At 53.2% G+C, this 14,285-nt stretch overlaps 1 protein-coding gene across 1 annotated transcript; it reads right to left on the bottom strand.

Moving 5' to 3' along the window:
• Nucleotides 1–2,512: 2,512 nt before the first annotated feature.
• On the bottom strand, nucleotides 2,513–12,145 carry LOC144255398 (serpin A11-like). The gene is made up of 5 exons (XM_077800052.1): nucleotides 12,075–12,145; nucleotides 8,357–9,002; nucleotides 6,860–7,133; nucleotides 4,156–4,303; nucleotides 2,513–2,716 (listed from the first exon to the last, which is right to left on the bottom strand). Exons 2-5 carry the CDS (start codon nucleotides 8,997–8,999, stop codon nucleotides 2,513–2,515), a joined length of 1,269 nt encoding a protein of 422 aa, XP_077656178.1. The 5' UTR covers nucleotides 9,000–9,002; nucleotides 12,075–12,145.
• Nucleotides 12,146–14,285: the final 2,140 nt, after the last annotated feature.

Below are 14,285 nucleotides of genomic sequence, written 5' to 3'. Positions count from 1 at the left end.
CTACACTGCCCAAAGCCCATCCCCGGGACCCCTTTCTTTTCTCTGCTATCAATTACTGTTTGCTGCATAACAAAAAGACCCCAAAATGTATCGGGTCAAAGCGATGGACATTTGAGGACATATTGAGCTCATGAATCTGCAGTCCAGCTAAGCAGTCCTGGCCTGGCTACGGACTGTGGTGGGTCAGCTGGAGTCACTGTGGAGGATGGCCTCACCCACAGTGTGACAAGAGGCTGGGGGTGGGGGCAGCTGAGCTTGGTGCCATTCCTCAGCAAGCCAACCTGGATTTGTTCACAGCAGAAGCAAGGGTCCTGCCCCGGCTCCTCCTCACAGCTCTGTCCTCTGGATTCTCTTCTGTCTGCCCAGATGCCTGGGCCAGTCTGCCCTTGGCATCCTGAGAGTTTCCTTCCTTCCAACACACTCTAGAGTGTTGACCATAGGCACGCCTTTCTGGGGTTCCAGATTTAGTAAATAAAGTCACAGGACACCCTGATGTCCAAATATTAAATAAACAGCAGAAATGTTTTAGGTAAAGCCTAAATATTGTATGGGACATACTTATACTAGATTATTTGCTGTTATCTAAAATTCAGGTTTCACTGGGTGCTCTATATTTTATCAGGCAACCGGTAGTACCCTCTTAGGACTCTCACCACCCCAGCCAAACAGGAGGAGGGGGCCGCTGACTCTTCCAGGGCACGTCAGTGACCCTCTGCAACCAGCAGGGGGCAGGGCTCGCCTTTGGTGGTGGGCGATGGGTGTGGGACCAGCATCCCTTCAGTACACTGGCTCTCTCCAGGAAAAGAGTGTGTGATCAAAAGTGGGCGCAGCTTCCTGCTATCTGAGGGCCTCCTATTACTCTGAGAACCAGCCCCCTCCCACACAGAGCTCCACAACAGACTCACGCGATTCAGGGTTGCACTGTTCACCTTGCTGGAGATGCCGCTGAAGTTGGGGGACCTCCCAGCCCAGCTCTCTGGGTGTTACTTCATCACTCAGGAACCCGGATGTTTTGCACACACTCCCACCAGGAGCCCGCAAGCTGAATCTGGGGCTTGGACATGGGAACGTGGCCTGAGCTTGCTGACCCGCAGACCTGTGGGTTGAACTGATGTGCTCTGCTCTCATCTCTGGCTGTCCCTACTCAGGGGGAGGTCGACTGTCCCCTTGCTAACACCTCCATATACTACAGAGGTGGGTCAAGCTGGCCAGGGCTGGCCGGATCGCCCTTCTCTACCTCTGGGGGACAGATTGCTTTCTTACCCGGGTCACTTCCCACATTCAGCGTGGGCACAGGGTAAACATATTCCTCTCTCTCTCTCTCTCTCTCTCTCTCTCTCTCTCTCTGCTCTCTCACCTTCCTTTACCCACCTGCTCCTGCCTTCCCATTTTGGATCATCAGAGTGGAAAGACCCAGGATTTGGGTCAATGGAGGAGGGTTTTGTAAATGATCTTGGTTCAGAGGCACAGCTCGGGGTTTAATGAGCCTTGGACTTCCACTTTCCTTCTGCATATTGTTCCTACGTGACCACTGGGACACTGCTGGAGAGCCAGGGCTGGGGACTGCAGTGGGACAGGGTGTTTCCAGACCCCACCCCTCTTATGGTCTTAGAGCAGACTGGTTTCTAACACCCCATAAATAAAGACAAACACACTTCTCTTCAATGCTGAAAGATCCAGAAAAGAGGTCAGAACGTATCTTAGTGCCTGGGGTCCCCTCTCACAGTGGAGAGCTCTGGTGGATAAGTGGACACCCCACTCTTATTTCCTCCGCCGGGTTCAGATGGTGCTCCTGAGGGGCACACCTGGGATGGGGGGTTGAGCTTTCATCTCTAGGGGATGCTCTGTCTCCACTGGACACAGCCCCCCACTCGCCCCCACCCTGTCTGCATTGTCGTCCTGCCATGTTGACCGTCCTGCTTCCCTGGGCCTGGGGCTGGGCCTGGGCTCCTCTTGTCTCCTTGGTGCTTGCGTTTGGCCTCCCCCAGGCTCATCACCACTGCACTGCCCCTTCCTCTCCCCGCTCCATGGCATGTGGCCGGGAGCCCTCCCTGGGGCCAGCCTTCCCTCCAGGTGAGACAACTCCTGAGCAGTGACAGCTCAGAGCACGTCCCGTGGCTGACAGTGCAGAACAGCCACTGTGAAGGGGAGGTGTCTTCCTTCCTCCTATGTCCTCTGGGCCTTTTATTGTGACCCTTACCCAAAGGACACTTGGAAAGGGCCTGACACGGCGGTGGCAACTCCTCCTGGAGGCCACAACATGAACGCTGTCGACATTTTCAACTTTCAGCCACAGTGAACCCCAGAGCTGAGCGGATCGGAGGGTGCGTGGCTCGAGCTGCTCACGGACTAGGCCTCCCTCCTAAGCAGGGCTCCTCAGGGTTCGTGACACCCAGGGCCAACTTTATTGTCACCTTTGCACACCCACGAGCTGGTCTGCCCTCCCGCAGTGCAGGGGGCCCAGCCTTCCTGTTTGGTGGGGAGAGAGGACCCCCGGGACCTCCCACCCCCGTCACCCTGCCACTGGGTTCACGACTTTTCCCAGGAAGAGCAGACTCTGGGTGGTCACCTCCCAAAGCAGCAGCAGGAAGGGCCTGTTGAAATGGGCGTGAGGGGCCGACGTTTTGTTCAGGGGCGGGGGCTGGGAGAGGAGGCCAGAGGCGGCCGCTGCCTGGGTTCCCTTCTCATTCATGTCCACCGAGGCCTTGTGTGACACCTAGAAGGAGAGAAGAGTCAGAGACGGCTCAATTCAGTGGCCTTTGAGGGCAGAGGCTGCCTGCTGGACTCTGGGGAGGAAGCCAGCTGATCGGCCCCAGGGCCCTGCCTGCCCAGGAAGCCTTCGCTTCATCCCCTTCTCTCTCCATTTTCTCTCTCCTGAGGGTCCCCCCGTGCCCCCAACAGTGACGTCACCCTCAGGCAGAAAGACAAAAGGGCCTGAGCCTGGCTGGAGCCGCCTGTGTCTGGCCCAGGCCTGGAGGCCCAGCCCAGCCGACCTCAGGGGTCTAAAGAGCTCAGGGTCACCCAGCCCCCCACTGGCCCCACGGGAGGAACTTCTTTTCTAACCTCATTTCACACAATTTCCCAGGAAGAAAGGGTTCTGAGCCTTTAAAAGAAGCTGGATAAAAAAATAAAAATGGCCTTGATGTTCCCTTTTCTTTCCACAAGGTTCTAGGAAAAGAGAAGCACTTAAAAGGTGCTGTGCAAAAGCCTCTTCAAGACATTTGACTATTTCTTTTCCTTCTTCTTCACCCACCTGCTGCACAACGCAGGAGCATGCGCACACACACACACGCACACACACGCACACTCCATGCCCCTAACCAAAGCTCAGAGAGGGGCCTTGACTGTCTCCCCATCCCACGGACCGTGATCATGAAAGTGGAACCCCATCTAGCTTCCTCCCCAGTGTCCAGCAGGCAGCCTCTGCCCTCAGAGGCCACTGCATTCTTATTCCCAAATATCAGCTCTCCCCTCCTGTTGGAGGGTTGTCAACCTTTGCCCATTCCATGTGTTTTGTGGGGCCACCTGTAGTGCAGAACATGGCCCATCCCCATGGACTGGGGTCATGAAAGTGGAACCCAATCTAGCAAATGGCCTGGGCACTGCCATGACACAGGTCAGGCATGGGGACAAGTGTTAATGAGCTGTTGAACTTTTTCTCTGGCTTTCCTCCTCTTCTGTGAGGACAGAAGAGGACAGGGGCTTCTCCTTTCCCCTATATCCCTGAGGGAAGCAGTCATGGGAAGCAGATATTTAGCTGATGTAGGGGTTGTTTGTTACCGCAGCAAAGCTGAATGAGATACCTCCTGTTTTTGTCCCACTGTTACCCATAGCCATAACGAAGGCAGGTAGAGTCCCACAGCTGCCCCAGTAAGAAGACATACTAGGAATCAAGACAAAGCCATCCCACACCTGGGAAAATTATGGCCCCATGAATCACCTCTAATGAGTACCTGCTCTATGCAGAACACTATTCCTGCACAGAAAACACAGATCTAGGAGGAGGGGAGGCAGGAAGGGAGTTGTCCATGAAAGGGAGCTATAAAGATTGCGATGTTGCAGGCCCTGCATAGGGAACAGACTGGAGGACTTGATTTCCCACCATGTGAGAAGGGAGAGGCCCTGCATCTCACCCGTGCACCTCCACTGCCTTACCCTGGAGATGGTCTTGTTGAGCCGCCCAGTGATCCCCGAGAGGTCTGCTTCCAAGCTGAATATGCTGTTGAGCCCGATTTGGGGAAGAATCTCTTCCAGGTTATATGTGGCGGAAACGGAAAACCTCGGCAGGTGCAAGTCGAGCAGGCTGAAGGGAGAATCAGAGAAATGTACCATCTTGTCAGTGTTGCCCTTGCCCGTCTGTCGGCAGCCTGCCCCGTGGAGGGACAAGTGTTTCCTAGTGTGGGGGGCGAGCAGTCCCCCGTGACACACCTGCTGTGGGGGACACTCCACCTCCCTAGCCAGAGCTCCCTTGCTGCAGGCCTCAGGGAGTGTCTGGGGCTGGACCTGCGACGGCTCCTGACATGGCCCCCTGTCCTCCTCTTCATCCCCTTGTGGAAGGCTCTCCGGAGTGGGGTTTTGAATGGCTTCACTGATGAGATCCACAGATGGCTGTGCGAAGTCAGTGCTGGTGACGTTTCCCACCCCCACATCTCATTTGTCTGCGATTTCTGGGGCTCAACCTCCAAACCGTGTCCTCACTCCTTATCCTGGCCTTCCCCTCGCCCAGGCCACCACCATCTCCCACCTGTCTGAACTTGTTTCCTCGTCTGTGAAACGGTGCAGAGATGCCCACTCTACGGGCTGTTGTGAGGATCCCGTGGCACAGCAGGTGTGCAAAATGCGAGTCACAAGGAACAGGTCACTCCCTCCTGCAACCGGGCCTCCTGGGCTGTCAGATGGCCACCCTTCCTGGGGCCAACTCAGAAGATTCTTCCCACCCACAGTAAATCCATCCTTTTCTCCTGGGGATTATTCTTTTCTTAAGTACTGGTTGACGATTGCCAGGGCACCTCCGGATTTGACTAGTTAATAACTAATTTGGGAACTTATGTCTCTAGAAGGTCAAACTGAGGTTCATCATTATCGTTACCAGTTTGATCCCTAGGCCACAGGAGGGTCCAGGGGCTAACCGAAGTGGAAGGACACTTGGCCTTCTTGACACATTTTTCACAGGGAGATCTGGGGTGGGCAAGCCCCAGGCCACTGGTGGGGGACAGGGGGAGGGGGAGGGGGACAATGAGTAGAATTTTACTCATTTTGCGGAGAAGTCAAAGCAAACCCTTTTTGAGGGAAAATCGACTCAATCCAGAAGATTCTATGGTACTCCCTCCTGCAGTGGGAGAGAGGGGCAGGCTCACCCTGCGGGAACCGAAAACTACGGGGCTGGAATCCGGGTTTGACTGGAGCTTCACGGGTTCAGAGAATTCCTTAAGTCCTGGCCTTTCCCCTCGACCTACCGCATCTCCTTTCCTGGGTGCTTTAACTTCTGCCCAGGTATAAAGTGCCTCTCTCTACTCTGAGGCCTCGGTGTGGGTGGGACTCTGAGAGAAGACACCAGTGGCACAGGAGGGGCTGGCAGCCACTGGGTCGTGTGGGACTGCCACCTGAGATGGTGGGCATGAGCCCTCCTCTTGAATCTGGGTGGGATCCGTGGCTCTCCGGCCAGTGCAATACGGCAGGAGGGACACTGCTGATTTATGGACCTAACCCTTCAAAGGGTACGAGCCTTCCCTTCCTTTTAGGGCCCTTCCCTTGGAGCCTCGAGCGCAACACAGTGTTCACACTGAGCTGCTCCGCTCAGGCTAGCCTGGGGGACACCCTGCAGGAAGAGAAGCCGGCCTTGCCCGGATCCCCTCCAGCCCACCCAGCCTCATCCAGACCCACTCGAAGGAGGCTTCGATGGCTCCAGCCCCCATCTCTCCCCCAGGAGTGGGAACCAGGCCACGGGGCCCTGCCAACCCGGGCAGCAAGGGGCAACAGCTGGCCTCCGGGCTGCTTAGTTTGGGGCCAGTTTCTTTGCAGCTAGAGGTATCTAGAATTCAGGACCAGATTCCATCCCAGGTCGCTCCATAAAGGGAGACACATCCTGAGAAGGCTGGGCCAGGGAGGGGGACCTCGGGAATCAGAAGAAGCTGCAACCGCAGTGAGGAAGCCACAATCTAAAAGCAAGTAGAGGGGACAGGATTCCCCTTTCCATCCCTCCTTCCCCCCCTCGGTCGCCTTTCCCTATTCCACTCTTCTCCCTCTTCCTAAGATTCCCGAGGTGCCAGACCTCTCTGAGCCACTGGTGTCTCCTTGGTCTTGCTCTCCAGCTTCTGCATGTCAGAGAGAACTTTGACCCTTGACTTGCTGAGGCTGGCTTAGTTCACGCAGCCTCATCTTCTCTGGTTCCATCCATCTGCCAGCAAATGCCATGACTTCATTCTTCATGGCGGAGTACAACTCCACTGTGGATATATACCACATTTTCTTTACCTAATGATTGTTCTTAATGATCGTCCTTTATCTGGCATTTTGGTGACACTTTATTATCGTGTGATATGAAATTACTATGTGAAGAACGAGGGAAGCCAGGGGAAATGAGATTGGGGTCAGGACACCCGGTGGAGGGATCATGGTCCACATCCAGTGAGCATTTAGGATCCAGGTTTCAGTCTAACTATGGACTCAGTTAATCCAGCGAGCAATGCAATTCAGGAGGAATCAAGGCCTCAGAGGAAACCTGAGGCCCAAGGAGGAGAGAAAATTACCCAGGATCCCAGAGTCAAACTTGGAATTTAGCGTTTGGGGACAGGAGTTGACCAAGACCTGCTCCGGCTTTTGAGCAAAGATTGCGGGAACCCTTCCATGTGGCACCTACCTGGGCAGGAACAGCTGTCCCCACTTTCTCAGGGTCTCTGGCTGCAGAGCGGCCTCCACCTGCCTCATCCTGCCAGGGTCAGGGAGCACCAGCAGCAGCCAGGCATTGCCACTGTACTCTATCTGCAGCACGGTGCATGCCACCTCCTGGTCATAGAGGAACCTGTGCATCTCCCTCTGCTGCATCATGGGAACCCGGAGAGAGGTCCTGTCATCCACGGAGAAGCTTTCCTGCTTCCGGGTCTGGTAGCGATCGAAAGGATGCTTCCACTTGGCTGAGGACACAAGACCCGTAACACATGAGCACATGTCCCAGGAGAATGACTCTGGGCGGCTGTCTGCAAAGCCACACCGGCCTGGTGACCGTCTCTTGTGTATGTAAGTATGAGGTGAAGAAGTAGCTTGGAGGCAGAGCCAGGAGGCCAGAATCCAGGCCAGGGCTTAGCCACTAGAGTGTCAGCAGAGTCTGAGCTCCAGGGGCCTAGGGTTGGGCTTCCTTTCAGAGGAATTTAGTTCTCGAGACCACAATGGATTCCCATCCACTAAGCACCTTCCATGGGTGAGGCATAGTCTCTAAATCATCCCCCAAATTAACAAGAAACAAGTGTCATCGTCCCCATATTAGGGATGGGGAAACTGAGGCTTGTGCATTTCTGTAAACATGCCATTTACAAAGCCAGGAAGTATCTTGAGCTGAGATCAGTGGCCTGATTCTGACGGCACAGCTCAGGTTGTTTCCAAGCCCTTTAAACAGATCCTCGGCCCAGTGACCCCTAGATGACCAGCTTATGCAGAGACACTCAATCAGTGACCAAGTACTGCAGATTCTACTTCCAAAGCCACAGGTTTATCAAGGTTAGTGTCACCCGGATTTGGTCCACTTTGAGAAACGCCTAACTTGTCTTTCCCCTCCCGTCCTTACTCCCTCCAAACCATTTCCACACTGTATCCAGGCTCATCTTGCTCCTTTGTTTTTTTTAAATCTGGGTCTCACTGTCCTGCCTGAGCTAGTCTCAAACTCCTGCTCTCCATGATCTGACTGAGAAGTCGAGTAGCGGGGCCGATTCCCATCTTCACGCCCAGCCACACTCTCTCTTTCTAAACAGACGCGATCATGTCACTCTACTGTTGAGACTGGAATTCCTGGTCTTTCTTTTGTCTGAAACTTTACCCGAGCAGATCCAATTCACTCTTCAGGTCTCCACTCAGAGGCCTGCATTTCTGGGGAGCCTCCCCTCACTCCCCAAGTCTGCATGGATGCTCGTCTCCTCCGAGAGCTCCAGGGCACCTACACCCACCTGAAAGCATGACATCCCTCTGAGCTCTGTGGCCGCTCCTTGCTTCCAACCCACGTGGGATGTGAGCTACCCAAGGGTAGGAAAGCTGTCATTCGCAGATTCCCAAGAGCATCCCCCAAGGATGTGTTGGTCACCTCTGTGTGGTGACAGTGTCTACTCACAGAGGAGACGCCAGTCATCGTGTCTGAGCGAGCCCTCACCTTTGAAGAAGATGTAGTTCAGGAGAACCATGAGCGTGTCGTGGCTGAACTGCGGCAGGCCGTCCGTGACGTGCCCGTACGTCTGCTTCCTCACGTACTCATTGATCTGCCTCCAGGTTGTAGCCGGATCCGAGAAGTTGGCAGAAAAAGCAAAAGCGCCATACAGCTCCTTGGTGCTGTCCAAAAAGTGCTGCAGGGGCTTGAGCCGCTTGTCTAGGAACAAGGAGCTCCCTACTTTTAGTTCAAGTTTGGGGCTGGGCAGGTCAAGGGTGCGGAGGAGGCTCTGGAAGCCCCGGTGGACGTCGGCTGCTGGGGTCTCTGTGAGGTTGAAGCCCAGCCCCTCCAGGATCTGTGTTGAGGTGTCACCTTGGGCCCCAAGGGAGAGCAGGGCCAGGGTGCTGGAGAGGCTCACGGGCGAGAAGAGGATGTTTCCTGGGGTGCCCGCCGCCAGCCGCTTGTACAGGCGCAAGGCGAAGCTGGTAATGGTGGGTGTGACTTTGTGGTAGGCAGGAGCTGGCTCCGAGAGCTGATGGCTGGGGGGTTGATGTGCCCCTGGGCTCTTATCTCCATGGGCAGGAAAGGGCTGACAGTGGACAGAGGCCAGGATCCCGGCTCCCAGCAGCCACAGCCTAGCCGGCCCCATCCTCTGGAAGCAAGATGCGAACACGTCAGTCCTCCTCTTCACAAGCGACTTCATCTGCCCCCCTGCTTGGCCATCAACCCCACCATTCAGACTGTCCCACAAGGGTGCCATAGGCACACTGCAGAGGACAGTGGTAGATGACAGTCCTCCCAGGCTTGGGGAAGACCAGCAGCCCTCTCTCTGCTCCACATGTGATAGAGGTTTTTGAGTAAAGGACTCCGGGCTACAAAAAAAATCTTCCATAGCTTATCCTGCTCCCCTCCCTGCCTCCCTCCCTTCCTATCTCCTCTACCTTCCCTCCATCTTTCCTTCCTCCTTCCTTCTTTCCATTTCCTCTCAAGGATCTATCTGACTCAAGAAATTAACCCGTATTGAATATCGAATCGGGAGAAGAAAAAAAAATCCCAATTCCCGACCCCACAAGCTTCAGGTCCAGTTGGGGTGGCCTGCACTAGTTAAATGAGCAAATGTGTATGTTACTATAAATGGAGAAGAGGGCTGTGGAACAAGTGGTCAGGACACTGTGACCATGAGTGACACTAGGCCTGCCTCACACCTAGGCACAGCCTTGACCTAGAATTTCATCTTCCAGAAGGAAAAGGATGATGTGCAAAGCCTCACGTCAGCCCCACAGGAAAGAGGGGTCCCTGGGCCCTCCTGATCCTTCCTTAGCTGGATGTGAGGGTCACCCACCGGGTGGCGCAGATGAGAGGGGCCCATGGGTGAGGACAAAGCCACAGAATTGGTGGGTCCTGGGAGGAGAGGAGGGAGCATGGATCTGTCTCCACATCTCCATCAAGACTCTGCTGTCTGTCATGTGCAGTGGCTGGAGCTTCCGTCTTTGATTGATGTGGAGGTTTAGGAACCGTCTGTCATGGGTAGACTTGTTTTTGCTCCAAATTTATAAGTTGAACCTTCAGCTACTAGGACCCCTGAAGGGGATCTTGTTTGAAAATAGGATCATCACAGGTATAATTTGTTAAGATGGGGTCATTAGAGTAGGCTCTTAACCCAGTTTGACTGGGATCCTTATAAAACAAGAGCTTTAGGCACAGAGACACACCATGGAGAAGACAGACTGCAGGTGATATCCTACCAACTGGGCAAAGCCAAAGATGGCCGGCAACCACCAGGAGCTGGGGAGAGGCCTGGAGCAGACTCTTCCCAACGGCCTCAGGAGGAGTCAGCTCTACCCACCCCTTGATCTTGGACTTCAGCTTCCAGAGCTGCTAGACAAAAGCTTTGGTGGTTTAAATGCAGCACTTTAACGGCTTGTTAAAGCAGCCCTGCAGACGAGTACGACACCTCTTGGTTATAAGACATGCCGGAAGAAACTCTGGTCCACCTCTAGGGGATACTGGGGGTACAGAAACAGGAAGACCCCTGGCTTCCGGGCAGGATGTGCAGGGCACCGTGTCGCGCTGTGTTTAAAACCTCCCTTTCCCTTTCAGGTCCCCCTGCCCATGCACAGACCCCTGGATCCTGCAGACCCTGATATCCTCCTGCTCCACTTGAAACCACCCTTTCCATTGTTCCTTCAGTGGGGGCCAAATTCTGACCTCCTGGTGCCTTGTGGTAGATCGTCCTGAAAACACTGGTGATTTAATCAGCACTTTGAATCCTCTTTGCCCAAACTAATGAGCTCTGGACAAATTACAGCTGTAGTGGCAGTGCTGGGGAGGGTAGCGTTCCAGGTGGCATTTGGCCCTGGTGTCCTGAACGCTCTGCCCAACCACTATTCAAAGCCCAGCGGCCGGGAGGTGAGATGCTGTCTCCTCTGTTATGTCGAAACGCGTTTGCTGGTCAAAGTGTGATGGGCACTTTTCCAAGGTCATGACCTCCCTCCCTCCGCACAGCTCAGTGGGGGTGGCTCTATGACATTTCCTGTACATTTCAGATTTGCCTTTTTGATGGGAAATTTGTAAGATGCAGAACAAATTAAAACTTGGTCTGTCCCTGGGTAAAATCAGAAACACAGAAACTACTTCTCATTTATTCCTTCTATGCCACTGAACTCAGCACCGTTTTCTGCCCCCATGGCACCCCAAGGTCTTCCCGACCTGCAAAACGACCTCGACTTCCCAGTGGGGCCTGGGTTGCAACCAAGGCTCTGCAGGAACTCACTGCCGCGCAGTGCAAAGAAACCTCCTTCACAAGGTGTCAGTTTTGCAAAATGTAGGCAAAGTCCCCTCCCGGGCAGGCAGGTGAAGGCTTATGTGACAGACACACAGAGCACCTAACACAGAAAGAATGTGATAGGGGTTTTCTTCCCATTCACCAAGGCTTAGTGCAATGACATCCAGTTCATTTCATAGCTCCTTTTCTAGAAAGATCCCAGAGGGAAATGAAGAACCCTATCCATTCATTATAACATTTCATTTATTAAGTGTTTATTAGAGGGCTGGGGATATTAGGTACGTTGTATCACTGTTTTTCGGACAGATGGGTTTGTAAATTAGGGAGGAGGGATGGGAGAGGTGGGTGGTGTTTCTGGTCATATCGACCACAAGAAACGGGGGTGCTCTTAGCACTCAGTGGGTGAGATTTGGGTACATGGAAGCTTTAAACTGCCCAGAAGGGTCACATGCAGTGAGAATGGTCCTGCCCAAATGCAGGTGGCACCTGCTTTGTTTCTGACTCAATCCTTCTGAGAACCCTGAGGCACAAGGATTCCTAGCCCAGTTGTCCATTTGGGGAAACTGAGGCTCGGGGCAGGACAAACACTCGATAAAAGGGAAGCAGGAGAAAGACTCGGGTCCAGCTCAGGGCTTCCAAGCATGCCTCTTTTCCCATCACAAGATTTCTAGTAAGTTTCGTCCTTTGCTGTGGTCTTATCTGCCGGGAATATTCGGAGCTCCTGGGTCCAAAGTCTTGGATGCCAAAGGTCATTGAGAACCTGAAATTCTAACTTGGAGACTCAGAAGCAGTGCTCATTCCACTCTAACTCGAGGGGACTCACTTCTCCCACCCCTACCTGTGAAGCCAGAGATGGAGAAACAGAGAACTAGAGAGCAGGAGGGGGATAGAGCGGTGACCGCCACCTGCCTTCCTTCCCGGCAGGAGCCCAGTACTCACACAGCCTTATCACCAAGCCGGGCCCAGGTCCTCAGCCTGCACGTCCTCCTGCCACAGAAAAGTGGTGTTGGAGACCCAGCAGCCTGGTCAATATTTGCCAGGTCAATTCCTGGAACTAGTGTGAAGACAAGCACAGCAGGCGGGAAGGGCTCTTCTGTTGAGAGCTCCCATCCAGCTGCTTGTCCTCAGACAAGCGGATGGTCTGGGGCCCAGGTGGGTCTGAGGTGCTCTGATGCTGGTGAGGTTGGTGGGGCCTTTGCTGCTGGACCCTGTGCCTATCCTTTGAATTAGCCAATCGCCCTCACCAGAAGACCGGGACTCCATCCTCCACCACCACACCAAACTGTTCTGGTATTTTACCCACATTTTAAAGAAGGATCACACACAGAGTGGGGTTGGGAGAGGACTGGAGCGAAATTCAGTCAATAGAGCAAGGTCTTCCCTCCTGCTGTGCTGAAAGCCCCATAAAGTGGGACCATGGACGCTGCTTACTGGTGTGTCCCAGTATCCACCAGGAACTAAAGGAGTGTTTCTTAGAGATGCTCTTGATGATAGAACGGAGGTGCCTTTTGTGTTCTTCATTTGAAATTTTTTAAATCTCCAAATTGCTGACAAAGAGCATGTCTTGTTCATTACCAGAAAACAATAAAACACTATTTTTAAGAAGTAGAATTAGTGGGCTGGGGTTGTGGCTCAGTAGTAGCACACTTGTCTGGCATGTGTGAGGCACTGGGTTCGATTCACATATAAATCACATATAAATAAATCACATATAAATAAATCAAGGTCTATCAACAGGTTAAAAAAATCTTTTTAAGAAAGAAGTAGAATTATTTAATGGTGCAAGAAATCTTGTTATTCAAGAAAAGCTTGTTTTTCACTTTTCAAGTGTGAAGTTTCCCAGGAGACTGAGCCTGATTCTCTGAGGGACGGGGAGGAGGTTTATGTTTGTAAAACTCCCTGATCAGATGCAGCTTCTTCATGCAGACTTCTTCATGTCTGGTCCTAATCTGATGCTGAACTTCCTCCACTTGGTGGTCTCTGAGCGGCTCCCAAGGTGATTGACATCTTGACTCAGATCTCACAAGAGACCTGAAGCCGTCTCAAAGGCCCCATGCACAGAAACAGCTTGTTGTCCTAAGCTACTATCAAATTTGGGGGTGATTTGTTATGCAAGAAGAGGTAAATAATAGAATTTGTTAACGTGGGAAGGAGTTAATAGGAGGTGGTAGAGATCATAATCCATTCTCTGAGAAAAAAAAAAATGTGAGTAGTTTTCTATGCAGAGGCCCCAACCAGCACTTCCAAACATCCGATTTCTCCCGTTCACTAAGTGGAGGTGATCCCTAGATGAGGTGACTGGGAGAATCACTCCAGCACAGCCTTCATCCATCCCCTCCTGTGAGGCTGTGACAGCTCCTGCCACACCATTTACAGTAGGGAGACTCTTTCTTCCCTCCAGCCCCTTTCACTGAGCTCCTGCCTCCTGTGCTCACCTGCAGGCTCTGCCACCTGGAGAGGTGTCTGCAGGCTGGCAGGTGCAGGCTGAGCTCACTCAGTGCTTCTGCTCCTGGTGTCTCACCGCTCTCCTGGGGCCGGTGGGATAATCTCTCTGGGTGTGATGCCCGAGAGTGCAAAGTTCAAAAGAGCACACAAACATGCAGGTCGGCCACAGCTAATGGGTCACAGGGAGAGGTGGCCTCACTCCAAGACACTCACTTGTCAAGCTAAAAGGCTTTCGTCCAAGATGTCACTGCCATTCCAACCTCTTCTGCCATGGTTTGGGTTTGGAATGCCTCCCAGAATCCCAAGCGTGGAAGACTCGGTTCCCAGCGCAGCAGTGTGAGGCTTTGGAAAATGATTAGCTTAAGAGGGCTCTGGCTTTATCAGTAGATGAATCAATTTGATGGATTATAATTTGGATGGACTACTGGCAGGTGGTGGAAACTGTAGGCAGGTGGGGCGTGGTTGGAGGGAGTAAGGTCACTCGAGGTGGACCCTCGGGGACCACTTCTCATCATGACCCTTGCTTCTTTCTCTTGCTTCCTGGTCATCAGGAGCTGAGTAGCTTTCCTCTGCCATGATATTCTGCCTCCCCTCCCCTCGGACCCAAAGCAATGAATGGGCTGAAGCTTCTGAAACGGTAGGGTCAGGCAGCAGCCACCAAAAGGAGGCACATTAAAAAGGCTGCAGAACGAGGCTTTATTGAGA

The sequence above is a fragment of the Urocitellus parryii genome, chromosome 6, assembly GCF_045843805.1.
Source record: "Urocitellus parryii isolate mUroPar1 chromosome 6, mUroPar1.hap1, whole genome shotgun sequence".
NCBI classification, from domain to species: domain Eukaryota; kingdom Metazoa; phylum Chordata; class Mammalia; order Rodentia; family Sciuridae; genus Urocitellus; species Urocitellus parryii.
Note: the sequence above shows the minus strand (reverse complement) of the source record. Positions and strands in the feature narration are given on the sequence as shown.

Coding starts and splice junctions, on each gene's coding strand:
- LOC144255398 (XM_077800052.1), bottom strand. CDS start 8,999: ATGGGGCCGGCTAGGCTGTGGCTGCTGGGAGCCGGGATCCTGGCCTCT. Junction 4,304..6,859: donor GGACAGCTGTTCCTGCCCAG/GTAGGTGCCACA, acceptor TTCTCCCTTCAG/CCTGCTCGACTTGCACCTGC. Junction 2,717..4,155: donor TCAACAAGACCATCTCCAGG/GTAAGGCAGTGG, acceptor CTCTCCTTCTAG/GTGTCACACAAGGCCTCGGT.